Source organism: Pecten maximus, chromosome 12, assembly GCF_902652985.1.
Source record: "Pecten maximus chromosome 12, xPecMax1.1, whole genome shotgun sequence".
NCBI classification, from domain to species: domain Eukaryota; kingdom Metazoa; phylum Mollusca; class Bivalvia; order Pectinida; family Pectinidae; genus Pecten; species Pecten maximus.
In genome coordinates, this window is record NC_047026.1 from 1,657,211 (window position 1) to 1,684,677 (window position 27,467).

Here is a 27,467-nt window from a genome sequence, read left to right on the forward strand (position 1 = left end):
TTCAACTAGGAGTAAAGTAAAATTTTATTAATAATAGTCAGAGTAGAAAAATAACAGGTCAGTTTTATATATGCATATATAATTATAATAGGATTATATATTAATACAGTAACTATACAAAACAAGGTGTATGACATACTCAGATTTGGACTATTGCACCAAGTCATTCAATTTCATTATGCGTTTTAATTAATATTCTGTTTCGAGTCCAATGTTTATTGTGTTACTTTGTAGTCCTTGGTTCTGGTAGAAACTTTTATGAATAACACCAAGCATTACCGCAATGTTCTATTATTCTAAAACTATAAAAGCTATCATGACAGTTGATTTATAAAGTTTTTTCATTGCTTCAATCGTACGCTGGTTTTGGGTCGGTGTGGGTATAGCTTCTAAGTCTAATAGCTTGAGAAACAAACTTTCTATTTATTTCTTCAATCAGATGCTGACTTTAGGTCAGTGTGGATATTCTTCCCTCTGACTGTAGGTCAGTGTGTGTGTCCCATTCCAAAGTCCGGTGGTGAAAACTTCCTCTTTACTTCTTTTCAGATGCGGCATTAAGTCAGTGTGGGTATCGTTTCTAAGTCCATTAGAACAGAGAGCACTTCCTATTTTCCGTCCTGGTCACGAGACTGCACACTGCGAAGTGTTCTTTGGCTGGAAAATAAACAGCCACTTTAAGGCACCGACGATTTGTAATGTGTTGATCTAAAAGTTTAGGTTATCAATGACATCTTGTTATATTGAAATGTGTCTAATCTACATAAAGACACACTCCTACAAGCCTCAGTGATCACTTCAATCCTATTTATTATGTAGGTGGCAAGGAGGCAAAATAATGACAGTGATTGTTTGTTTGTTTGTTTTGTTTAACGTCCTATTAACAGTCAGGGTCATTTAAGGACGTGCCAGGTTTTGGAGGTGGAGGAAAGCCGGAGTACCCAGAGAAAAACCACCGGCCTACGGTCAGTACCTGGCAACTGCCCCACGTAGGTTTCGAACTCGCAACCCAGAGGTGGAAGGCTAGCGTTAATGTGTTGGGACACCTTAACCACTCGGCCACCGCGGCCCCTCTGACAGTGATTGCTCAATCTGCATACAGATCTGGTCAAAACCTAATCCAAGCCTTTTCAATATCCTAATAATTTTTCCAATGAACTATTCATACCGTATAAAACATTTTATATTAACAATTTCTGCAAGGCTGATGTTTGAACACTTGTCCTGCATAAATTCAGTGATGGTTCACCAAATTTTCAGGTGTACCACTCAATTTTAAACACAAATGGAATTCCACTTCTAGTTCAGAGACTGAAGATTTAAACAAAGATTCATTCTTCCAATTTGGAATGTAAGCATAATTCCCCCCATATCCATGACTGAAACCCATATTTAAGGCCACATAGGGAAATTCATGTTGGTTTATGACTTTATGCATCTGGTAACTACAAAACAACAAACCTTCTACATCTTGTACGAGTACCAGGGCCATTGTTCTCTGTGCTAGCGCTGGCGGTTATCACTTCACTGAGGTTTCTGCGTGTGGACTCTTTGCCTGTGGCCTTGGCTTTTGCATTCCGAGCACTTGAACGGACAGGAGTGGGTGTTGAGGTCTTCTTGCTCTCTCCATTATCGGCAACTTTTGTAGCTGTCCGAACACTGGCACGAGTTGGTGTAGGGGAGGCAAACACATGGTTCTCTAAATCGCTGTAATAGTTAAAATGAATTGGAATGCTAAAGCATTGATTGACAGAAAATTCATACTCCAAAGTCTATTTTAAAATTGTTTCGAACACTAGCTTAAATGAACAAGTACCCGGATCCTATCAGTCGCCATCCATAGATATTTTTTGTCATCTCAAATTAAAATCTGTATCATAGGACAGGGAGATGAAATTTGCCAGTTTTTTTTCTCAGTCACAGAAAAAAGAAAAAACTAGACTATGTTAACTCAGCTAAAACAATTTTTTTTGAAAATTTCAAACCGTGCCAATTTGGAGAAAATTAAATTAAATTTTCCACAATGATTTCATAGCATTGATGTTTGACCATAGAAGTTCTGGAAAGACAGATGAAACAAAATTCCAAACAGTATGTCCAATCACAATAAATGTGTCATTAACGGTGCATCATCATCTTATAACTTGTTTTGGTTTGAGGAAATAAGACAGAGAAGATAGTGTACCTGTCGTCTGCGGCAGCAATGACGGCCTGTTGAGCTTTTGTCTTCCTGCCTGTAGACTTAGCTGGTTTCTTTTTACTGGGAGGACCAGTCGGTGTCTTGGACAGAGAAACGTCGGAACGGGCTACAAAAATCAGAATTACAAGATAAATTGCTGAAGTCAAGTCACAGGAAACAATAACACAACAATATTCTAAGATAAATATTAACTGTATACAGAATGTTTGTACTCGATAGGTTACTACTGTGAATGATGTACCTCTTCTGGGTCAAGATCCCATCTTTATAATCTCATAACTGAACAATTTGATAAAGTTTTTTTTAACAAATATACCATCTGATCTGACCAACATTTAGCATTAGATACATACTACCCTTCACCTGTGTGTAGGTTTGAGACCACATCAGGGAAATAAATTGAAGCCAGTTATAACTAGAACTGTCGCCAGGATGGCTGACTAATACCCCCGCAATCTGCACGAGTCAATGGTGAATTGGAACTGTTAATTAGAGGCAAACAAAGATAACCCAGTAAAATAGTGACCAGTTGCCATAGCAACCATAATTTTGAAAAAAAAAAAAAAAAGTGGCATGCACATCTACACATGGTCCTCTATATTTGTGTGAAGTTTCATTGAAATCGGCCCTTCGGTTTAGGAGGAGTTGTCCGGACAATCTTAAAGTTATGGTTCTTATCAGAAAACCTGTTTATAGTAACCAGTTGCCATAGCAACCATAATTTTGAAAGAAAAGAAAGTGGCATGCACATCTACACATGGTCCTCTATATTTGTATGAAGTTTCATTGAAATCGGCCCTTCGGTTTAGGAGGAGTTGTCCGGACAATCTTAAAGTTATGGTTCTTATCAGAAAACCTGTTTATAGTAACCAGTTGCCATAGCAACCATAATTTTGAAAGAAAAGAAAGTGGCATGCACATCTACACATGGTTCTCTATACTTGTGTGAAGTTTCATTGAAATTGGCCATTTAGTTTAGGAGGAGTTGTCCGGACAAACATAAAGTTATGGTTTTTATCGGAAAACCTGTTTATAGTAACCAGTTGCCATAGCAACCATAATTTTGAGAAAAATGAAGTGGCATGCACATCTACACATGATCATTAATATTTGTGTGAAGTTTCATTGGAATTGGCCCATCGGTTAAGGAGGAGTTGTCCGGACAAAATGCGTCTACAGACAGACGGACAGACGGACAGACAACCTGATTCCAGTATACCCCCTAACTTCGTTGCGGGGGTATAATAAGTACCACAAAGATAAGTAGACATTGGAATGTTCTGAGAATTGCTTTTCTCTTGTGTGAAATGTCCACATAGATCTATGTGAAAGTAAATATTTGCTGAACTTAATGACAGCTAAAAATCTCACTGAACAAACAGCAGCATGCTGATCAGTCCTGAAAATCTGATAAAATTTGTGGTTTAAGTCTTTAAATGCTAAAATTTGAATTACTGATCTACTTGAATAAATGTATGATGATTAATGCTCACAGTGGCAGTAAAGGTTAGGTAAATATAAAACTTTATTTTACAACAATTGAGAAACAAGTTATATTAACTTATATTAATCATGCTTGTTGGCCCGGATTGAAGTGCGCGAGGGGTCTTACTATGGCAGGAAACCGGAGTACCCGGGGGAAAACCCACGTGGTCGGACAGGTGACCCCATACCTTTTCACATCTGATCAGGGAATCGAACCCCGGCCACCTAGGTGCTACCACTGTGCCACCCGACCACCCAAAAGGTTAGGTGTAACGAGGAAAGAGTACCTGTGGTACGACGAATAGGCTTGGGTTCCTGGAAGAAGGAGCTGGTGTCAGCCACGCTGAGGAGCGTCTCATTAAGTACAGTTTGGTTAGTAGAGGCAGCGGTTATATCAGCTATAACGTTGGTTATCTCCCCTGCTTCTTCTGCAACCAAAAACATCGCCAAGGGATACATGTTACTGTCGAGCTCCATATTGGTTCGATAAGTTACTGGTCTCCTCTCTTTAATTGTAAATCTACTACAACACCAACTATAGTTTTCACTGTAATTTTTTCTCCAACATTCTAACAGTTTTTTTATCTGTTTTTGGTTGATAAGAAATAAATCAATAACTCCCTGAAATACTAAACGTACTTTCTTGTGGTGTTTATAAAAATGTACAATTCATATTTTAGGTTTTTTCACACCAACAGCAATTAATCTGGATACCTATGCACCTTTTTCTTTAAGTAGCAAAAAATACTGGATTTCAACATGCATCTAATTATCTGTTTTATTCTGTGTAAATAACTATACCTGTTTCCATAGTTTTGTTAGCTTGGTTTTCTATCTCCTCCAGGAATTCATTGGGTAACAATTTGCGGAGATATTCCTGGAACCTCTCCACTGACCTGAGGCACTGTTTGTCTTTGATCACCTGCATTCAGATTACAATGTATAAACCGTAACATACACAAGAATTTCATAAGCTTTGTAACAAACTCTTATAAAATTTTAATTTTCATCACAATTTACTACACATATAGCCATTCTTGCAAGAAAATTTCACCTTTTTTCAACAATATCAGTTCATAGAAATACTAAATTGCTTTCCAAGACTTTGGATATATTTTGAAATTGTTGGTATTTAGTTGAATTCATGTCAGATATAAAACTTGCCTCCGTGATTCTCTGTATAAGAACAAACGTCTCCTTGTTGGAGATTAGGTCGTCCTTGCCTAGCTCCAGCTGGTTCAGAATCTTTACCCAGAGCTTGAGACTGAAGGAGTCTGGATTACTCAGGATCTCGTTACAGATAGCCAGGGCAATATTGGCATGGCTAGGGTTCTCCTAGAGAGAAAGAAAAATAGTCAAAAATGTAAAGTTTGACTGGTCTTGTTAATACAAGGAAATACATTAAGTTTCGTCAAACACTAAATTGTCGTAAACATATGAACGAAAACGTCATAAAAGCAAATCTAGACTCTGAAAGAAAACAGAATAATAACTAGAGAACTGACATATCGGAAAGGGCTTTGCAGTGACCCTAAAGTTGGGGTTAATCTGAGAGCTACAGTGATGTAGGGCAACTAGGAACTAAGAGGAGACCTCAATATAGACCTTTGAATCTGTTATAGATGTCGGGATCGACACTAACAGTAGCCCAGCAGCCCTGGGCTGCCTGGAAACTGGTTGGGCTGCCAGAATGTCCAGACTACCAGCCCTGTGGGCTGCCAACATTTTCAGTCAAATGTATGATGTCCAGCTAAAATTTTGTTTGCTAACTTCAATAATTTTCATTTTCTAAACTGTTTTTATAAAACCTGTTGGTGTAAGATCTAATATTGTATACTCAAAATGATCTAGACAGCAGGAAACTGCATTTAGAATTCCAGTTTTCCCCATGTGTTGGGGAGGGGCTTCACCATTGGCAGCCCATGCTGCCTCATATCAGAACCTGGCCGCCCAGTGGTCTGTCAAAGCGTTAAAATTAGTGTCAACCCCTGGCATGGACAGACCATCAACAAAAGACCATTATTATTAGGGATGACTAAGAAACAAAGGTGGATAACAACACGATAAACTAAAATTGTGTATGAAATGGAATCAAAACCGCAAAAGAAGTTTTCGAAGGAGGATATTGTCCCTGGATGGAAAGACGGCCCGATCAGATTGTCGTCTCGTAAAGTTGAAATCTATCGTGATATAGCCAAGTTACACAGTAAACCTTACCTCCACAGTTTGGTTCTGGTTGTGAAGGAGGAGTTTGGTGCTGGTGAGCTGTATGAAGAGTTCTGCTACGTTCTCAACAGACACTTCGGCCAAAGGACTGGACAATGGAGCATTTAATAGGATCTTCAGGGTCGGCATGAACGCTTCCTCCACCTTCTCTTGATTACCTCTTCATTAATCAAAAATAGTTTATTATCAACTATATTTCAATGAGCTGTTTTAGTCTTTGTGTCTGATTTATTAAAGATATACCGTAAATAGATATTTGCTACTTTGTGTTCAATTTTTTTTTTTAGCAAATTCAGTCACTGGAACAGTTTGGTTTGGTTTGGTTTAACGTCCTATTAACAGCCAGGGTCATTAAAGACGTGCCAGGTTTTGGAGGTGGAGGAAAGCCGGAGTACCCGGAGAAAAACCACCGGCCTACGGTCAGTACCTGGCAACTGCCCCACGTAGGTTTCGAACTCGCAACCCAGTGGTGGAGGGCTAGTGATAAAGTGTCGGTACACCTTAACCACTTGGCCACCGCGGCTGGAACAGAAGTTTTCACCACCCACCTTCTTTTCATACAGATGTCAGTACAAAGTGTTCCCAAAACTAATGCTAAACACACATACAAATTAGTTATCTATAACTACCATATCTATTTGAAGATAAAGTAAAAGCCTCATGTTATTAACCTCATGTTTTTAATAACAGAAAGCTAGTAAAAGATACTAAATCAATAATTAGGTCAAAGATGAAGTAAAGCAATATCTCATATGATCCAGGAAATCACCCCCTGTTATAAGGTATATTCTGTTTCATAAAAGTTCAGAATAATGAATCTTAAGGTCTTTCATGGGTAACGAGCAAAGACAAGGACAAGCACAACTTCATTGCTGCAATTACTAGTATACATTGGGGCATTAATACAGAAATTTTGAAGACTTTTTACCGAGCAGTTCTCAAAATATGTTACTATAAACATGTGAACCCACTTCAGCTCAAACACAGCAAAGGTTTTTCAAGAATTCTGGTAATATTTCTTCATATTTTTGCTAACTTGATCACTAATTCATGTTAAAAAATGCTTAACATCATGGAAGAGACAAATAATAAAACTTATGTATATCAAAGCAAGTTTTATTGTTATATTTTACATTTTTCATATTACTACTGCTCCGAAATCAAATTTCGGGCATTCACTATTTATTTTTTAACAGTTTATAAATGTGTAAAGTATGAGGGGCACTCATATTTGTCTTATTAGATTTTTTTCTATAAGCATAGTACTCATTTTAAACCAAAAAATATAAATTTTTACCGATTATTTTTCCTTCTATAGATTATAACTTACCACTACCCCCCTTAAAATCAAAAATACGGCAAAAGTCCATTTTTCAATATTTCTCTAAAATAATACATCTATAATAGAATTATTGCATGGAATTATCTAACAGATTAATATTTATGAAAAATACACAAAAATAAAGAATGTGTGTATATTTGTAAAGAAAAAACATGGCAAAAATTTTAGTTTTTCTTTATTATTTTTCAATTCCGGAACTTTTGGTCCGGATTCCGCCTTCATTATTAGTTGCCAAATTGTACTTCCAGCAAGCATAAACAAAGATCGTTTTCACATGTTAAAACATTTTGCTGCCGTCTTATAAGAACATTTAGGCATAGATTGCAGTAAGTTAACTCTGTGCATCACTATTTCATACTTCAGATGCAGTTTCTATTATTTTTATCAGCATAAATGTCCTTAAAATATCTTTGAACTGAATGTGCCTGTGGCGACCTAGTTTCCTCGGCTTTTGAATTTTCATTTCAGACACGAAAATAAAGTAGTTTCAATAGCTAATTGTTACGTTTTTAATACGGTACGCCATCTTTGATTTACTTTCGATTTCGGGAGAGTTCCACAAAGAACGACAACTCAAACGGGGATTCCCCCAAATCCGAACAGTGACGGAAATATCCGATCAGTTACGATTCCGTTACCCATGAAAGACCTTAATAAGGGCGTCCCCACTGTCAATTACCCGCACACCATTATTATGTCATATACTGTATGTTTATTCCCGGCCTTTCAGTTATCAGTGTCTTGCCAATCAAAATGTTATTTTATGGTATTTATTATTTACCAGATCACAAAACACAAACTTAAAACTTCAATACACTTTAAAAAGCTACCACAGTAACAGATATTTTTTTAAATTTCTAGAAACAGCCAAAATACTTTAAGATGTTAAGGAATATCTTTTATAACTAGACACACATGGATTTATTGGGTCAGAATATTACATGTCAGCATGCGACAAAACAAACAATGGAGAACAAATTCCTATGTGATTTTTAAAGTCCATTACAGCTGAAATATGCAAATACACCCAACGTAATTTATACAAAATTTAATTCAGGAACTGGCCTCTGGAGATTCATTTGACACAGTTGAATAATTTATGATTACAAGTAGTGAGCATGACTTCACACAAAAAATTGGTTTTAGCTGTTGTTGATTTACTCATGTATATAAAAGCCAAGAAGCCTGTATTAAAATTGGATCGTAGCTAGCAGGTTTTGTAATAACTATTCGCCATATAGAAGTGCTGGTGAGCTAAAAATGTTTCATATATTCATATGTGTCCTAACAAATTATGTGGTGACTGAACGCAACACATTTTCCAAACCTTGTAACTTGAGATTTTACATATTATCTGTAATTTTGTGGTCAAGATCTGAATGGGATAAATGATGAATTGAAATATTTTTATAAATTGAAATATTTTATGAAAATATTTTCGATTATAGATCATTGATGTAGATCTGGGTATCGTCTTCCACATTATAATCCAAGATGGCCGCCAAAATTTTCTCTCTTACATAGGGTCTTATCTGTCGATATGCCCAACCCCCGATTTTGTCCATTTTCAGTGCACTAGCCCCTGGACTTAAACTCATTTAAATACGAAAACTATTTGTTTGAATAATATCTGCATGACTCTTTCTACCATACTTTCCTCTTAAATAAAAAGTGTTCTTTTGTTTTTATTTATTTTAACATTACTAAAGCCTATACCCAGTAACTTCTGAAACACTGACCTGCAGGCGAAGGCGTAGACAGGGAAGAATGTGCCAAGACAATGTCGAAGGTGTGTGTCATCCTCGGTCAGGGGGTTGTACCATAACAGGACCAAATGGGACAGGATCTTAGGGGAAACCACTCTACCAGACAGCATCAGCTTAGCCTGGCCCTCGGCAGCTACACTACGTAGCTTTGAGCTCTGTAAAAAAAATTTTTTTTAAAAAAAAAAAAATCCTTTTTTTAATTAAACACAAAGTACCAGTCTCTGTGAAAGTATTTTCAAAATAACTCAATCCTAGAACACTTTGAACCATTATAACAGTTTTGAACTGCTTCAATTAAGAATTCGACAAATCTGACTAACTCCAAATTCTCTACCAACCAGTATTTCTGAAGCATTAGTATGCATGAACCTGCAGATTCCATAACATGTTGAATGAGATATTCAAATGAAAATGGAGTAGATTTCTTTTGCTAAATTTTCCTGTAGCCATTTTATTAAATATACTATCTATACATGTAGCAATATCCATACATGTAATTTGAGGATATAACATTATCAGAACAATGATGTTTGGTTTGTTTTTGTTTAACGTCCTATTAACAGCCAGGAAGGACGCGCCAGGTGATGGAGGTGGAGGAAAGCCGGAGTACCCGGAGAAAAACCACCGACCTACGGTCAGTACCTGGCAACTGCCCCATGTAGGTTTTGAACTCGCAACCCAGAGGTGGAGGGCTAGTGTTAAAGTGTCAGGACACCTTAACCACTCGGCCACCGCGGCCCAGAACGATGATGAATCTTGTCAGTCTTTGGTTTGGTTATAAGACAATCTAGACAAACACGACAGTTAATGAAAACTGTATCTAATACATCCCTGTAACCTGATGTACTCACCTCACTGTCGAGAAACCCGCTGAGGAACGCCACTAGGTTAGAGGCATGGTTCTGCTTGTCTTCGTCCTGATTCTGTTCCTCTGATGTTCCTGGAGAAGGTGGAGCCTCCGAACTGGTGTCCATGGACTCACTGGAGTTGTCCATGTCCGTTTTGGACTTTTGGATCACGTCCATACCGTGCAGGTGTAAAATATCAAACATGACTGACAGCGCTGTAGCTCTTACTTCCTCCTCGTCAATCTTTGAGGCCTATCATAAAATCACAGACATAAAATCAACTTCCTTCCCCGTCAATCTTTGAGGCCTATCATAAAATCACAGACATAAAATCCAAACAGTCCTTACGTAGAAATGTAGGATAGAGAGTAAGAAAATGAGTATCTAATTTTACTAAACGAATCTATTGATTTAATCAAAGACAATACTTCTACAAGTAATCTAGTATCTTTGATATATTGTTTATGTATTCATTTGTAACATCAAAATCTATAACAAACATTTTGGCTCGGAACATGAAATACTGTAAACAAATGTATTTAAGTGCTTTTCTCTATAAAAGTCTTATGTTTTAAAGTTATGATTGAGCTAATAGTAGTTACTGTCTTGATTATGGACAAAAAATATGCAAATTTACAGAAAAAAGATTATGACATTGTATTTAACAGCCATCTTCAATAATGACATGCCAGATACACGTAACATTTCGGTTTCTTTTTATTGAAAAATGGAGATAATCACGTTATGATGAATAATTTATTTTTCAAACTAGAAAATTTCTGTAAGACATAAATGCCCCTGCTGCCACTTGACATCCCAAAACACAGTTTGGTGACGATCGTATCAGAAGTTCCTGAGATTAGCTTATGTTACATTGCACCAAGACGGGATGGGGACGGGATGGGGACGGGACGGGATGGGGACGGGATGGGGACGGGATGGGGACGGGATGGGGACGGGATGGGGATGTAAGCCCCCTCCCCCCATTTTATGGTGGGGACATAAAAAGAAATTCAAGAAATATAGCTTTGATCAAAGAAACTGATACGGCGTGTGAATACAGACCTGCATGAAGAGTGGCAGATGTTGGAGGACCAGGTCCTGGTTAATCAGACAACAAAGTCCAAGGGCACGCTGGGCCACTGTACGTAGACGGCTGTCCTCACTCTGAATCCCAGGCAACAACTACGTACGACAGGAAAAGGTAAATAGCTATAGTAACATGGGTAGTGAATCGGGAAGTGTTCTAGGATTCAAAGGTTACAACGGACCTTATTTCAAATTTATAAGATAAACAGCCTTTTTCAGAAAATTTTAGACAAGAACTGTTAAAATCAAGATTGTCTCTAATAACTAGTGTTGGGAATCGGATGTGATTTCCTAATCGATTAATCGGCATAATCGGAGAGCCCCTTCCGATCGATTATCGATTATAATCAGATAGTATGTAAATCAGAGTTATTTATTAAATGTATTATGAATATTTGAATAAATGTATTGTGAATTCATGATTAAAAGTTTAAAACAATATTAACAAGTTTCCAATGAACATACCAGATTAATAGAAATAGAAGAAGTCATACGAGACGTTGTTGTTATTATTTCCCATCCACAATCTGTATAATACTCTCATTAATTGGTACAGAAATCCAGTATTTGAAACATGTTAACGTAATCCCAAACTAAAGCCATTGTTCAAAGTTGTAACGTAACAGGCCAGTCAGTATGTAACTTTTGGTTTCGTTTACTTTAGCATGAATATCACCGCCAAACGTTAAAAATTCAAATTGAAACTGAAACAAGTCACTTGATACGCCATCATACGGGAGAAAAAAAATACGTCAACTTATCTTTATTAACAAATCAGCGAAGGCGACTTCATATCGAGGTTTTCTTTATTTGGAGGCCCTTTTTTACTTTTCCAAATCCAAAATATTTCCATACTAAAGGTACTCGCGTCTGGGTGGTGGAATAATTCCGCCTCATGTGTCACCGTCTCAAGTGCCTCCATTTTGTTCAAACGCCGCATTTTTTACCGGAGATATTTTCAATGGAAATTTCACTAATCGATTATTGAATTTAACAATCGATTATCGCTGTATTTTGGTAATTTCGATTAATTTTCGATTATAATCGATAATCGGCCCACCACTACTAATAACATATAAAAATGAGTACAAGCAAACTTGTTAGTGGACACCTGTTTACAACCATCACATTTAGGTAGTCTCAAACTATTTTATTATAATTATAATCTTGATTTCTACTACATACAGCTATCATGGTATTGTAGTCTTAATTTTGATGGATCAAGGCTCAATTGAATTAAATATTTATAAAGTGAATACCTAAGTAAAATCATACATTCTTTATCATTCAATGTTCTCAATTAAAACATTTTCAATATTTGAAATTGAAAACTGACACAAAAATATGAAGTGAAATATAATTATTAAGTATAGATGATCTCAAGTACATTTAAAGTCACACAGTGGTAACAGCAATCCAACTTCTACAACAGTCCATGATACTACGTACCAACGACTCAATCAACATCTGTAAGGATGGGTTAATCGACTTGAGTGTCAACTCCTCTAACATCTCGGCTACAATGGTCTGACACTTCAGGATGGTTGCCACATCAGTCTGAAATATCAACATAAATACATTGTAGTCATTTACTATCTTAAAGGTATTTTAGGTAGAATCACCACCGTTATGAAATGTAGTGAGTGTTAGAAGCCACTGACTGAAGTCTGAATTTGATCAAATTATATACATTCATGGCAGTTTGAATATGAAAAATATCAAACTGAACAGAAATTTTTAAATAAACTTATTTTTTCTGCATCATTTAGCAAATCACATTTTGTTTAAAAATGTACAAGAAAATGTCATGTAAATCAATGAAACTTTGCTGTATGATACGATTGTTTTTAGTTTATCAAACTTTGGTTTATTTTGTTTAACGTCCTATTAACAACCAGGGTCATTTAAGGACGTGCCAGGTTTTGGAGGTGGAGGAAAGCCGCAGTACCCGGAGAAAAACCACCGACCTACGGTCAGTACCTGGCAACTGCCCCACATAAGATTTTGAACTCGCAACCCAGAGGTGGAGGGCTAGTGATAAAGTGTCGCGACACCTTCACAAAAGCTGTGTTAATTGTGAAGACCCTACCTTTTCAGTCCTAACCTCCTCCTGTTTAGATTCTGCTGCACTCAGTAGGAAGGATTTTTCTGTATCCAGTTCTGAGATGAGTGCCTTCAGATCTGCTGCCTTACTGAAGTCTTGGTTACGAACATGGTCCTCGAGCTCCTCCTTGGCTTGGTTCAGTTTCACCCTCAGACCTGCGATCTGTCCCAACATTGAGAATCATGTAGTTGGTCATACATCACATTGTATCATACGACAGCAACCCCCCCCCCCCCCCCCCCCCAGCAGTAGTAATGTTAAAACTACCTTAATTCTGAATCCCAGGGTTTAATTAGGTGTTAATTTCATTTCTGAACCATCACTGCAGTTTAATTTCAAGAAACAGGACTACAGAAACATTTCATTGTAGTTGGGATACTTCAAGATGCACAATTTTCCATTTATTAATTAACTAAACTAAAAACATTGTGACAGGTTTCATATATGAGATGAAAATGGCAAAACCTGTTTTTCCAGTTTAATGCTCAAGTTGTATGTGTTTTAAGCCATCTTATATGTCTTTGTTACAATGTGAATGGTTTTATACCAGCTTTTGGTTCCCACATCACTAAAATATTTCATTCTTTTCACAATAATTATGCACAGGTGTCTGCCTTCTGGTTGGTATTAATAGAAAAAAAAATTAGCCCCTACTCTTACTATATCAACAAGGTGTAACACTCGAAAAACCGGAAGTGAGGGGTGAGCTTCGATTAAATTGAAATTTACATTCAATGCGATTGAAATATCAAATGCACATAAACTTCAGTAACGTACCTTGCTTAGAATCATTAGATATAAATGCACATTTTTCTTTTTTTGTGCGACAATGATTTAAAGATGAGAAAATGGATCAAAAGCAAAAGTGATAGCCGCCGATGCATCGACTGTGGAACAGAAGAAGTCTGTATATTTTAGAGAGGTAGGCAGAGGAGCAATCTGATTGGTCGACAGTTCTGTAAACAATACTAACTATAACTGTCGACCAATCAAGACTACTTCCGTTTCACAGTCGTTGCATCGTAGATATTCAAGTGTAACACCTTTATAATATTTTTTTCTCTATCATTTACTAATGAGAAGCAGACGCCCTGTGAATTATGTAACGTAGGGTCGTAATATCAATCTAATGTCCGTCCTCGTCATGACAACACTACCTTGATATCATTTTGTCTTCTCAAATCCTCATCCAAGCCTTTCTCCACCATCGTAATGGGTTCTCGGATTTCGGAGATGGTCTCCGCAAAGTAGGTGATGGCCTCGTCAGAACTGCTGCGAAGCTTGCACAGCTGTGGTAACCACATACTTGACCAGGTGGTGACCAATGTGGTCAGCCATCAACATGTCGTGGAACAACTTCTCTACACCTTTTCTGTAAAATTATGTAAAATATCATGTAACACTCATAAACAAATGCTTCAATATATATACATGTATATATATTCAATATTGATGAATACTATACTACCGTAAATATTCACGTATAGTGCACACTTTTTTTTCAAAAATTGACAGGTGAAAAAGACCACTGCGCACTATACGCAAGTACAAGCCTTTGCCCGTCAGAATGAATGTGATTTGGGATCGTTTCCTTCCACAGCAGGATTATGACTTAATACTTATATATATATATATAACATATCAAGCATTAAGAAAGTAGCTAACAAATAATCAAAGAAATGAATAGTTATTTTGATGTTTAATTCCTTGAAATTATGTATTTATCAGCATATTACGTGGATTTATCCAAGTCGATCGTGAGCCACACGTTCCGTACACATACAATCTCACTTGAGCATGTTCTCGTATTCAGGTCCAAAACAATGTATAATATCTCAATTAACATCAAACAAAACTTGAAATGATATAGCAGTACTTAGTTATTTCATACTTCTAAATTAATCATCTTATAAATCCAGAGTGCTGTCAGAAACTGATAACGTTCAACTTGTTTATTTACGGAAGCTGTAACAGCACGCATGCACAATTAGGCAAGGGTAACACTAATGCCTTTATCTCGTGCGGCAGTAAAATACGATCTGACTGTGAAAACTACCGGAGTACTCTTATTTATCGTCTGCACTGTAGATTTATCCATTACACATGTTTATTTCATTGATATAAAAGTTGTGACCATCACGAAGACAGCAGACTTGTTTCTGTACTGTACACAAAATGGCGGCCTGTGTTACATTACGTAGCTATACTCAGCTTACTAGTCAATCTTGTTATAATTGAGCTTAATTAGCTTTGTATATATCATGGACAAATACCACAAAAGATCATACTTGCGTGAAAATCACAAGATAATTGAGGGTAGGATTAATTATTTTGTTTGTACAACATCGTAGATGGGACCGCTCCAATTTGCAAGCTGACTAGGCCTGTCGCGGTATAATGTAAACAACCTGTCAATCCAATGTGTCAAATCTGACCAGGTAATTCCAATCAAATGGGGTAAATAAGCTTTTATTAGTTACAAATTCCTATCATCTTATGCTTTAGAATTCATCTACCGCGCAGTTGAATATTGAAAAAAAAATTATTCATTTAATTTATTTTTTTTTTTTTTGAAAATGAACCTCAAAATCAAAAACGTACCTGCGCACTATACGCGAGTGCGCACTATACCCGATTATTAAGGATTGAAAACATGTTTGACTCCTTTTGACTAATTTCATTTATAAAGAACCATTTGTCAGCTATGTAATTTAAAACATTTCAGTATAATAAATTGTGTCATTTAAAGCACTGCCACTATCAAATACTGTGATGAGCGTGAATAAGAAATTTAACATCCGACAAATTAGAGACAAATACAGACTGGTGCAACTTTGTTTCAAAATTTCTGGACAAGTTTCATTTTTTATAAAAGTGTTTAATACCTGGAGGCATTGTCTACTAGTTCCATGAATTCTACCAGTAACAGCAACTGCTTGAGGATAAACTCTTTCTCAACTTGATCTTCCAGGTCCTCTATCGACGTCAGACTGTCCACAAATCTACAATATACAGGTATATGAAAATTAGGTGGGCACACAGTTAAAATATATAAAACCATTTACGATTGATAGTACAATGTCCACATATTTAATGATAACCTACGTCACTCTATACCAGTAGACGAGACATCGGTTGAAAATCACAATCGATCATTGGTAGGAATTGGTTGGCAGCAGCGATGCACTTTTACTAATTATAATCGGTTACAGTATATTACCTATTTAACTGATATGCATCTGACATTTTCGTCCAGTTTGGTCATTTCATTGTATTTATATACAAGAGAACCTAAAGGGAATCAACCACAGAATGATGTTTATCAGTCCTATGAAGTTCGATTGTTTTTTTCTCTTTCCTTTTTTCCTTTTTTCCGTTAATCATTAGATAACATGGAATACCTATATATGGAGTCAAAGAAAGATCTAAGAAAGATCTATCTAAGAAGATCTATCTAAGAAAGATCTATCTAAGAAGTACTTCCTTAAATACATCAATAACTAGTACTCATTGTAACAGGGACCATTACATATTATGTCCCCCAAACTACCCCTGCAGTCGTAAATCAAGTAGCTGATATCGTAGAAATCTGCCTCATGTTTTTCAAGAAAAGTGTCAGAAACCTCGCTGGTGGAAGAAAGTGAAAGAAATAAGAATAATTAGAACACCATATATCTCCCAAAACTTTGTTTAGGGGGACATAACAAGAAAGATTTAAGAACTTCCTGAAATAAATCAATAACAAACTTCAATTGTCAAAAATTTCCATTTTGTTTTCCCAATCAGACACACAATTGAATGGGCCCCACTAGAGGGCAAGAGGAACCGCGTGTTAAGTTTCAGAAATATCCTTTGAGTACTTTCAAGAAAAGGAGATTATAATCTCCAACAGTCAAAATCCAAGACGGGCCCATGTTGGCCAGTTTGTTTACCTGATCAGACTCAAATTGATTGGGCACAACTAGGGACCAAAGGAAACCTACATGTAAAGTTTGAGAAATATCTGTCCAGTACTTTTCAAGAAATAGTGATAGCTAGGATTGTTTACAGACAGGCGACGGACTAGGAAAAACGAACGTAGTGTAATTTAATAGCACACAGAATGAGACAGTTTGGTAGAACTTCCTCCCCCTCGGTACCCTCACCTTCTGATGTAATCACACAGAATGAGACAGTTTGGTAGAACTTCCTCCCCCTCGGTACCCTTACCTTCTGATGTGTACCCTCACCTTCTGATGTAATCACACAGAATGAGACAGTTTGGTAGAACTTCCTCCCCCTCGGTACCCTCACCTTCTGATGTAATCACACACAGAATGAGACAGTTTGGTAGAACTTCCTCCCCCTCCGTACCCTCACCTTCTGATGTAACCACACAGCTTTAGACAGTTTGGTAGAACTTCCTCCCCCTCGGTACCCTTACCTTCTGATGTAATCACACAGAATGAGACAGTTTGGTAGAACTTCCTCCCCCTCGGTACCCTCACCTTCTGATGTAATCACACAGAATGAGACAGTTTGGTAGAACTTCCTCCCCCTCGGTACCCTCACCTTCTGATGTAATCACACAGAATGAGACAGCTTGGTAGAACTTCCTCCCCCCTTGGTACCCTCACCTTCTGATGTAATCACACAGAATGAGAGTCTGGTAGAACTTCCTCCCCCTCGGTACCCTCACCTTCTGATGTAATCACACAGAATGAGACAGTTTGGTAGAACTTCCTCCCCCTCCGTACCCTTACCTTCTGATGTAATCACACAGCTTTAGACAGTTTGGTAGAACTTCCTCCCCCTCGGTACCCTCACCTTCTGATGTAATCAAACAGCTTTAGACAGTTTGGTAGAACTTCCTCCCCCTCGGTACCCTTACCTTCTGATGTAATCACACAGCTTTAGACAGTTTGGTAGAACTTCCTCCCCCTCCGTACCCTTACCTTTTGATGTAATCACACAGAATTAGACAGTTTGGTAGAACTTCCTCCCCCTCGGTACCCTTACCTTCTGATGTAATCACACAGAATGAGACAGTTTGGTAGAACTTCCTCCCCCTCGGTACCCTTACCTTCTGATGTAATCACACAGCTTTAGACAGTTTGGTAGAACTTTGTCCAGTTCTATCTCCCCCTCGGTACCCTTACTGTGTATGTATTTACACAGGGTCTGCCAGTACATAGCACTCTCACAGGTCAGCTTCTCCAGCGGGATCAGGATACTGAAAATATTATACACTTGTATCAAGATTCTACAAACCTATGTGACATTGTGTTAAAAACATTTCTCTTGTTACTATTGTCCAGAATTTGTTGAAATTCCTGATTGATAATTGTTTAACATAGATTTCTTACTACATTTGTATTGATTATTGTTTTCAGCTGGTCAATGTTAGACTTGCATATAAAGTTTTTCTCACAACATTTTAATTAGATGTTGCAGTTATCATTTTTCACTTCTATTTGTTTGAACTTTCATCAAATACTGAATTAAACTCATATCTGTTTAACTCTACAAGTCTTAAATTTCTAAAAATCACACTTTTTCTGATCTCATTAATGAAATCCACAAATATCAATTATGGATTGTACATCCTATTACACATTACTTGTTATCAACCAATCAAATATTTTTATAAAAAAAAGTCCAAAAACTTTTGTCTTTAATACACCAGTAGCTGGGATGTTATTTTTGTTGCCGTTAAAATGATGAAATAACCTCAAGCAGTGTTATGTCATTTCATCTATATAATCTACCTTCACATCCAGTGATTTTTTTTGGCTAGATCTACAGCCCACTTTGGGCTGTTTCCCCTTGCCAAAAAAGGTGTATTTTCCCAATTTTGAAACATCATTTTTCCCAATTTAAAAAAAAATAAAAAAAAATTGTATTGAATTTCTATCTGGTTATCTGTAATATTGTATTTCATTCCTAGAATATGTGAATATTATGGTACGATAGTTGATCATCATGCACGTGAACAGTAGACGGACAAATTTACTTCAGCGATAGGCAAGTTGGCCTTAATTAGTCGTATAAACGGTATAAGGGAGGTAACTCAAATCCTGATCACTGTTGCGCTTTCCACAAATGACATGCAGGCAAGCGTTTCAGAGAGTCCGTAGACAAAACAAGAAGACTTCCTTTGTTTTGTAGTCTAAGTAATAACCCAGGATGCTTGCTACTGACTCTTCATATCATGAGGCAGACCAGAAAAGCCAATAAATGAAGTGTTTTGACTTATTTAAGTATTTTGTCATTATTTGCTATTTTCCCAAATTCACCAAACACCACAATTATTTTCCCAATTGAAAAGGCATAGGCTGTTGAAAAAATTACCTGAAAAAAACACTGACATCATTTGGACAAACAAAATATCCAAAACAAAAAGATTAATCATTTTGATTAATATTTGAAGTACAATTTTTTTTTTTTTTTCAAAATTCACAAAAATCTCGGACAAGAATGGACTGTAATTAATGTATTAATGTGAACATACTTATCATCCAGTATGTCAAACTTGACGACTAATTCAGGCAGTGGTGAGGGTTTGAACAGAGCATACATGACTAGCTCACAGGTCTCTGAAGACGTCTCCACATCCAGACTGGACAGTAAATCCAGAGCATTGCCCTCCAGCATCCTCAGCCAGGCCTGAAGCAGCTTTGCAGCACAAGCATCCTTAACAGAATCTAAAACACAAGTTAAAATCTCAAAAATGAAGTTATGAAATCCTATGTTTTTGTGACCAGCAATTAGATGATTTGCATTTTTGTATCAAAACTTTGTCACATGTTGGACCAGCTTAATTTTTTTAAAAGCATTAGAGAATTCAGGGAATGTTTCCTCTACCAAGACATTTTTTAACACCAATAATTCTTTCCAACAAACTTAAATTGAGGAACATCAGTGGAGCTATACCAATAGTAACTGGCCTGGTAAATATTGTTTTCTCAGAAAGAAAGTCTTGATTCCAAAGCCTGCATTAACACTTTACATTTATATAGATTATGACTGCTGTCCACTTATGTTTCAAACCAAATTTGGTTGAAATCCATTAAGACATTAACGACGGGTCACAAGGGGTCACACCAGCTTCATTTAAATACATTATGATTGCCATCTCCTTATGATGTTTCAAACCAAATTTGGTTGTAATCCACCTAAAGGTTTAGGAAAAGAAGGGTTTTAAATCAAAATTACAGCAAAGTTCCCCCTCTTTGGGCCCTTTGGGTCAGACGACCTTGAAAGTACATGACGTTGGTATTAACCCTTTCACCCCTACTGACCATACTGGACTTCAAATGATGAATGAATGGCAGAGTCCACTCAAGTTTCATAGGGTTGACAGGGTTAAGGTAAAGCCCCATCATTATACAAGGTTACCTGCTGTGTCAGTCAGACCATCCTGGAGGAGTTGGATACGGTGAGCAATAGACAGAGCTTTAATGTGGACTTTCTCCCCCATCACCATGTACGCCATCTTCCTGACTGTATCGTTGACGTCCCTGGTACGACTCAGGATGGCGGGTAATGTTTTTGTGGACGGAGCGATACAGGATAAGACAGCACGTCTGACATCAGGACTAGTGTCAGCTTTGATCAGGAAAAGATACGCTACAAAGAAAAAAAAAAAGAACAACTATATATGAATGTTCTATTACTTAAAGGCTAGTTTTTCAGATGGTTGAAATTTGCATGGTTTTACCAAACTTTAGAAGCAAAAGAATGTAGTCAATGAAATGAAACCTAGCAAAAGGCAGTAAACCATTAATGAATGTATTTTGCACTGAAATTTTGAATGGGATAAGATTTTCTCTGATTTTTTACGCATCTCAAATTTTCAACTTTACTATAAATTTCATGATCGATCATCACCACTTCGCAAACGATTGATGATCGATTAGTGATCGATCATGAACAGAAAGGGAAATATCTTCAAAAACATTAACTAAAATTGGGGAAAATGTCATGTTGTTTTAATGCATTTTTATTTCAATTTACCTGTGATATTGTTCATTTATTAATGATTGAAGTCAGCTGTAAATCCTGAAAATTACCATTTTACAGTCAAACCATGATCGATCACAAAAAATCATGATCAATAGTCATACTTTCATAGTCAGAGATAAAAGACTAATCATCGATTTATTGGAACAATACTAATTATGTGGCCAGCACTCTAACCGACTGTCAAATACTCTAAGGTGAAGACACAATGACTTTAAAGACCATAGTTCTACTGTTGTTAACATACTCAGTTAATTTAAATTACAGGACAGTTGTAGATTTACAATGGATGAGACATAAGTTAATTTTAACTACAGAATAGTTGTAGACTTACAATGGATGAGACTTGAGTTAACAGGCCATTTTTTCACTGATTTGGGAAGAAGCTTTTTTGCCTCATTTTTGGAAGAAAATTGATGAATTGGGAAAGAAATTTTCAGGATTAAACTACCAATTTTGGGAATTTGGTTAAAATATGAAATAGTTCAATAGGGAATAGGACCCTTATTACGGGCCCCTAAAAGCCCTGAGAAAAAGTCCTGGTTAATTTTAATTACAGGACAGTTGTAGATTTACAATGGATGAGACATTAAGTTACCTTTAATTACAGGACAGTTGTCGTCGTGTGGATCCTGGAGTCGTGCCAACGCCATAACAGCATGAAAACGAACAACTGGCATCTTGTCACGAAGCCTCTCCAGCATGCTCGCGTAGATCTTGTCGTACAAGTCATCGTCTATCTGGGCATTCTCTCCGAGGTTACTCAGCAGCTTGTTGATCATTTGACAACACCGGAACCTCACCGCTTTGTCTTTAGCAGAGTGTACCTAAACAAAAGTTTATCAATATCGTACAAATGCGTCTTAGGACATTTCACATTTACATCAATGTTGATGAAATATACACTAGTGCTAAGGGCTATTCCGTCAAAATATCTACCTGACCCCAGCACTCCACAATAAATCACTTATATCCATGGTTGGATTTTCTTCCTATTACTTCTATGTAATTTACTAAATCAATTCTATACGTGGTACCCCTTAACCAAACCTGGAGTCCTGGGGTGGGGTAGATGCTTAACTTGAAAAGCCCTATTAAAATAGAGCATTAACCGTGTTATCTCATAAATACTGAATTTTTGCATTTGACTACATTTTCATGATTTGTGAATTAAGGGGTTCATTCTGTGTTATCAGCAGTAAGTAGAAATCACTTGATTTACAAAACAAAACAAAACCTATATCCCAAATCAACAAATTTTATCTTAAAATGTCATATCGAAATCACACAAATGGTATTTCAAACAGTATGCCTAAAATTAAATGATTGACTTGTTACTTAAGTAGATGAAGTAAAATGTCAACTACTTAAATCATTTAAGATTTTTATTTTGAAGGAAAACAGCCTTTTATGCCTTTTGTAACTACAATACCTGAAGAAGAAATGTGAAGACTTCCATCAGAAGGTTGTTTTCACAGATATTGTCTAGTGTGGAGTTGACACTGGCATGTGCAGTTTCCTCTGGTTCGATGGAAGTGATGAATTTGGTGATGAAGTCAATAGTTCTCTCAACAGCAGGTTCACGGGTAAAAACCATCATCGAATATCGCATCAGCATGTTAAATTCAGACCAGAAAGCTGTAAACTCGGTCTGTACAAAAAAAAGGAAAAATGCTTTGTGACAGTCACTGACAGATTAGCCAGAAGCATTGATCTCATGAGTAGAATTAGACTTCAAGTGACAAAATTGTTATGAATTGAAATAGTATTTGGACATAGATAAAATTGCATGTTCAATTTGTGTTGGACATATATATATAACTGCTCTGATTATAATAACTAGGTACACTGATATCGAAGTAGGGAAATATCCAAGATGGCAGGTGTCATGATGTCAGAAGATTTGAATCACTCTATCTTATGAAATAATTTCAAGTCTTTTGATGGAGTTTGAACAGACAAAGTACGATACACAGTTATACCTTATCTTTCACTTATAAAACTGTATGCGTTCATTATTATCAATATCATATACATTTTTATCATTTCTGCGGTTTCTGGAGAGCTTTTCCTACTGTAGTCCAAATTTATCTGACGCATAATATAATGGCATTGATTAATGTAAGATTTAGTAGATAAAACTCCAGCCCTCAAAAACAGGAGAAAAATAAGCAACCCACAAATATGGTCAGTATTCCGTATGTTTTTATATAGTACAGTGTATATTAACTGTTTGAATTACTAACCATTGCATGGGTCGCTTAATTCTTTTATATTTTAGAGGGGTGGAGTTCAGATGTTAATAGACCCCATACTAATACAAAAAGTCAATAAAACCTCAGAATAATTTGGACTATGCCTTGTAACCTACTGCAGTCACTAATAAAACAAATGATCATTTTCTGTGTAGCAGAACTGGATTGGGTCGAACATCCGCAACCAGGTAGCTCAATTGTATCGGTAGAGGATTCGGCTAGTGGTCAGAGATCCCGTGTTCGAACCCCGGTCTGGCTGCTTCATTTTCTCATGTTACATGTGATTCCAATTTACCTGTTTGTACACTTTCTGGAGAGATTTAATCAGCTGCCCATGTCCCTGCATACTGTTCTGGCATTGGTTGAAGATTTCCTTCATACTCATTTGTTTTTGTGACGGCATTGTTGTTGATTTTCTCTACTAATCGCTGAAACATCATAGGAGTTGAAGTAAACACACAACATTTTAACACAAATCTTATAAACATATACATGTACCCAGTCTCAGATAAGCCCCATGGTGTGCTCAAGTTTACATTACTGTGCATAATGTATAAATTTGTAAGAACCTTGAATGCTTGATCATGTTAATATTTATTTTATCTTAGAAAATTTGGGTCTGTCTGTAGATTTATATATCCCATTACAGTAATAACTCAACAGGTTGTACTCAGTTATATGTTATGGCAAAGGAATTGATGGTTTTACAGTACTGTAAGGCCATATTTTTCGGTATGATTCAGTTACAGTAACTGTGTCAAGTAAGCCTGATCTAAACCTTAATTCGTGAGATTTACAAACATGAACCGTTTCGACAATTCTAATTTAGCTCACATTATAGAATCGATACCATCCCCAAAACGATCAGTAAGACTTCTTTCTTGTTAAGTGTTTAAAAAAACGTTCAAGAAGTCGACAACATATTTCTCAGCGCCCGAGCATCGAAATTTTGAATATAAATAGACGGATCAAATAATTCAACAATTACCATGGATATTGTAACATATATAAAAGTATTACTAGCAAAAAACACGCTTTTCATGATAATCTGTTAACTCATCAAACACATTTTTCAAGGGTTACTGATATGTCTATTTGAGAATAAAAATAAAAATAGGCTATCTTGAGACCGGTTGGAAGCGGGGGAAAATACCAAACCAAATTTTGAGGGTGAAAATGGAACCAAGTGTTGTTTTGGCTAATCCATCGACGAATAAGATTATATAACACCATCATGCATCTTCTTGATTATATCAGTTGCTCAGAAATACGCTAAAAATGGTATTATTTACCCCTTACCACCTTCGCTTTTCAAACTTTTGCGCCATTAACGTCAGTTCCGCTAGGGGAAGTAATCAGAATGGGAATTGGAGTCAATGATGAATTACCTCCCTTACGCTGTCAGCTGACGTTCTGGACGAATATGTTCGCTTTCTGATAATAGGTGGCTATCACAGTGAAATGTTGTGGGTTTTTTTTTTTGTTTTTTTTTCTGTATATCGTTACGGTATTTCGTTTTTAGCAGTTAATTTGATTAATATCCTCGATCATCATGTCATTTTTTTTGAAGAAAAAAATACATGTTAAAAGTCATTCAAAATCCAGAAATTTAGCATTAACTTAGAACAGAGAAAACATCTTCATTGATTTAGCCTCTTGTATTTATGAATGGCTTTATACAATTTTATATTTGATCTACATAATTTTGTAAATATACGAACATATTGTTATGTATGAAATCTATCCGATCATAGTTTCTTTTGAGGGTGCAATCAACTTAGAAGGCACCCCCAAAATAAACTATTATCGGACAGATTCCATTGTTAAAATATCTATTTTAGTCAGAGACTCTGTTTTAGTGCTGTAAATATTTAGAAATACATATTGTATTTTTTTTACGTCATCTGATTGTGATCAAGTTCAGACACTGTTACTGTAGATACTAATCTTATAAAGTGAAACATATTTTGAAAAGATGCGCGTTTCATTCAATCATTTTTCTTGTGATATATTTTTTTCAGCAATACCGTTACATTCATATCAAGTAAGATATAACAAACCAGTGATGTGGACACAACAAAAGACTTGGCATGTTTTTTTTAATCTATTGATAAAAATGTATAATAATGTACAATGATGTATAATAATGTATAATGATGTAGAATAATGTGTTATAATATATAATAATGTACAATAATGTTTAGTAATGAATAATAATGTACAATAATGTATAATAATGTATAATAATGTACAATAATATATAATAATGTACAATAATGTACAGTAATGTACGATAATGTATAATAATGTACAATAATGTACATTAATGTATAATAATGTATAGTAATGTACAATAATGTATAATGATATACAATAATGTATGATGTTCAATAATGTATAATAATGTAGAATAATAATGTGTACAAATGTACATGTATGATAATGTATGATAATGTATAATGATATGCAATAATGTATGATAATGTACAATAACGTATAATAATGTACAATAATGTACAATCATGTATAATAATGTATGATACTGTGTAATTATATACAATGATGTGCAATAATGTACAATTATGTATTATTATGTATAATAATGTAGAAGTGGCATATTCTCTACATGATGAACCACGAACTTATATTTAAATAAATATCTTTGATGCATCGGTGAACATCATTGTATTCTACCTCTAATATAGAAGTTATGCTAACATCGCATATTCATACACAGTGACATCTTCCGTAGCGCAGTAAACCTGATACCAAGGGAATGTATAGCCCGAGTTTCCTCTGGCCCTGTCACCATGTCATGGTGACAGGACCAGAGAAAACTTGGGCTATGGTACGTATGGAGACCTATATGATATCGTGGCATACCAAATGTAGATAGTACTGTACATGTATATACAAAGACTGGAGGTAAAATAATGACAAACTTGTACATAACGCGGTCCACGATGTTTACAGAATACTGACCGAATCGACAATGCTTGTCAGCCTGACAGGTTGACAAGTTTATATTTTGTTCTTACAGACATACATACACGTGTAACACAAACAATACAAGCTTTGGGAAATTATTGTTAATTAGGCAAAGCATTTGATTTAAATATTCAGGGTAAAGGAGAAAGTTAGAGAAAGTTCATGGAGCTGAGATAAAAAAAAATTAAATATATATACAGACCTATGATTGGGTATAAAAACTTACAACGACTGGTGATTAGGTTTAGGTATTGGGTAGCTGGACTAATTAGAATGTCGTTTGCATATCGCTGTGAAATGTTGTTTTTTGAAAACATGATTGATCCAACAGTTATGGCATATACACGGATTCATAGGATCTAAAAAATGTATATGTCCAGTTTTCAGGGAACGTACCAGAGGGGGAAAATAGAATGACGTCAGGTAGACGAGATATGAAGTCGTTAGAACCAGGTAAAAAGTAGTTTAAAATCCGTACACACGTAAAACAACCCTCACGGTGAATAAATTAATTCAAATATACATTCATGTTTTTTTCCCCACATATTCACACTCTATTAGTTATAATATATATTTCACTGTATTGACAGGACAGGAAAACGTGACTGATAGAAGAGGTAAGAGGAAAAGAAAGAGGAAAAAAGGACAAATAAATGATACTTATTAGTAATAATAAAGGCAATATGTTTGGCCTTGTCAAGGACTGGGAGTGGCCTACTAACTACAAAAGTGTGGTGTTTTTTTGTGAATAGTATCAATAATAGTTGTAATAGTAATACAATGTAGTTTGATGATACTTGGCCATTTAAACCAAACTCCCAACTCATAAATCAATTAACTTTTCCCATTTACTCCATTCCAGTTCAAACTATCTTTGGCAGATTCACCCTTCCCAGTAGCGATATATTTTTGAACTCTATAATTGTCCTTAATTGTTTTAATTAAAGAGTAAAACATGTAATGAGTTGTGAAAGCACCTCATTCTGTATATACATGTACTGTTTATCTATAATGATAGTTTCATTATCAACCCTATTTATAGGTGGATAATTAACAGAAATGAATCCAAAGATAACAGATTTTTTTTATTTATTGAGAAAATGGATAAGTAATGCCTGTCACAATATTTCAAAACTTTGTAACAATCTCTGTACTTTACTACATTT

The 27,467-nt window shown here is 36.0% G+C and overlaps 1 protein-coding gene across 1 annotated transcript; it reads right to left on the reverse strand.

Moving 5' to 3' along the window:
- LOC117339257 (condensin complex subunit 3-like) lies at window positions 1-24,660 on the reverse strand. The gene is given in 22 exon segments (XM_033900738.1): window positions 1-654; window positions 1,459-1,704; window positions 2,183-2,303; window positions 3,970-4,110; window positions 4,484-4,604; window positions 4,847-5,017; window positions 5,900-6,068; window positions 8,990-9,171; window positions 9,868-10,116; window positions 10,930-11,049; window positions 12,403-12,510; window positions 13,043-13,219; window positions 14,215-14,352; window positions 14,354-14,429; window positions 15,943-16,059; window positions 18,120-18,269; window positions 19,548-19,740; window positions 20,435-20,665; window positions 21,657-21,885; window positions 22,491-22,709; window positions 23,609-23,741; window positions 24,606-24,660. Coding segments are annotated over 21 exon segments (3,315 nt in total). The 5' UTR covers window positions 23,717-23,741; window positions 24,606-24,660; the 3' UTR covers window positions 1-605.
- Window positions 24,661-27,467: the final 2,807 nt, after the last annotated feature.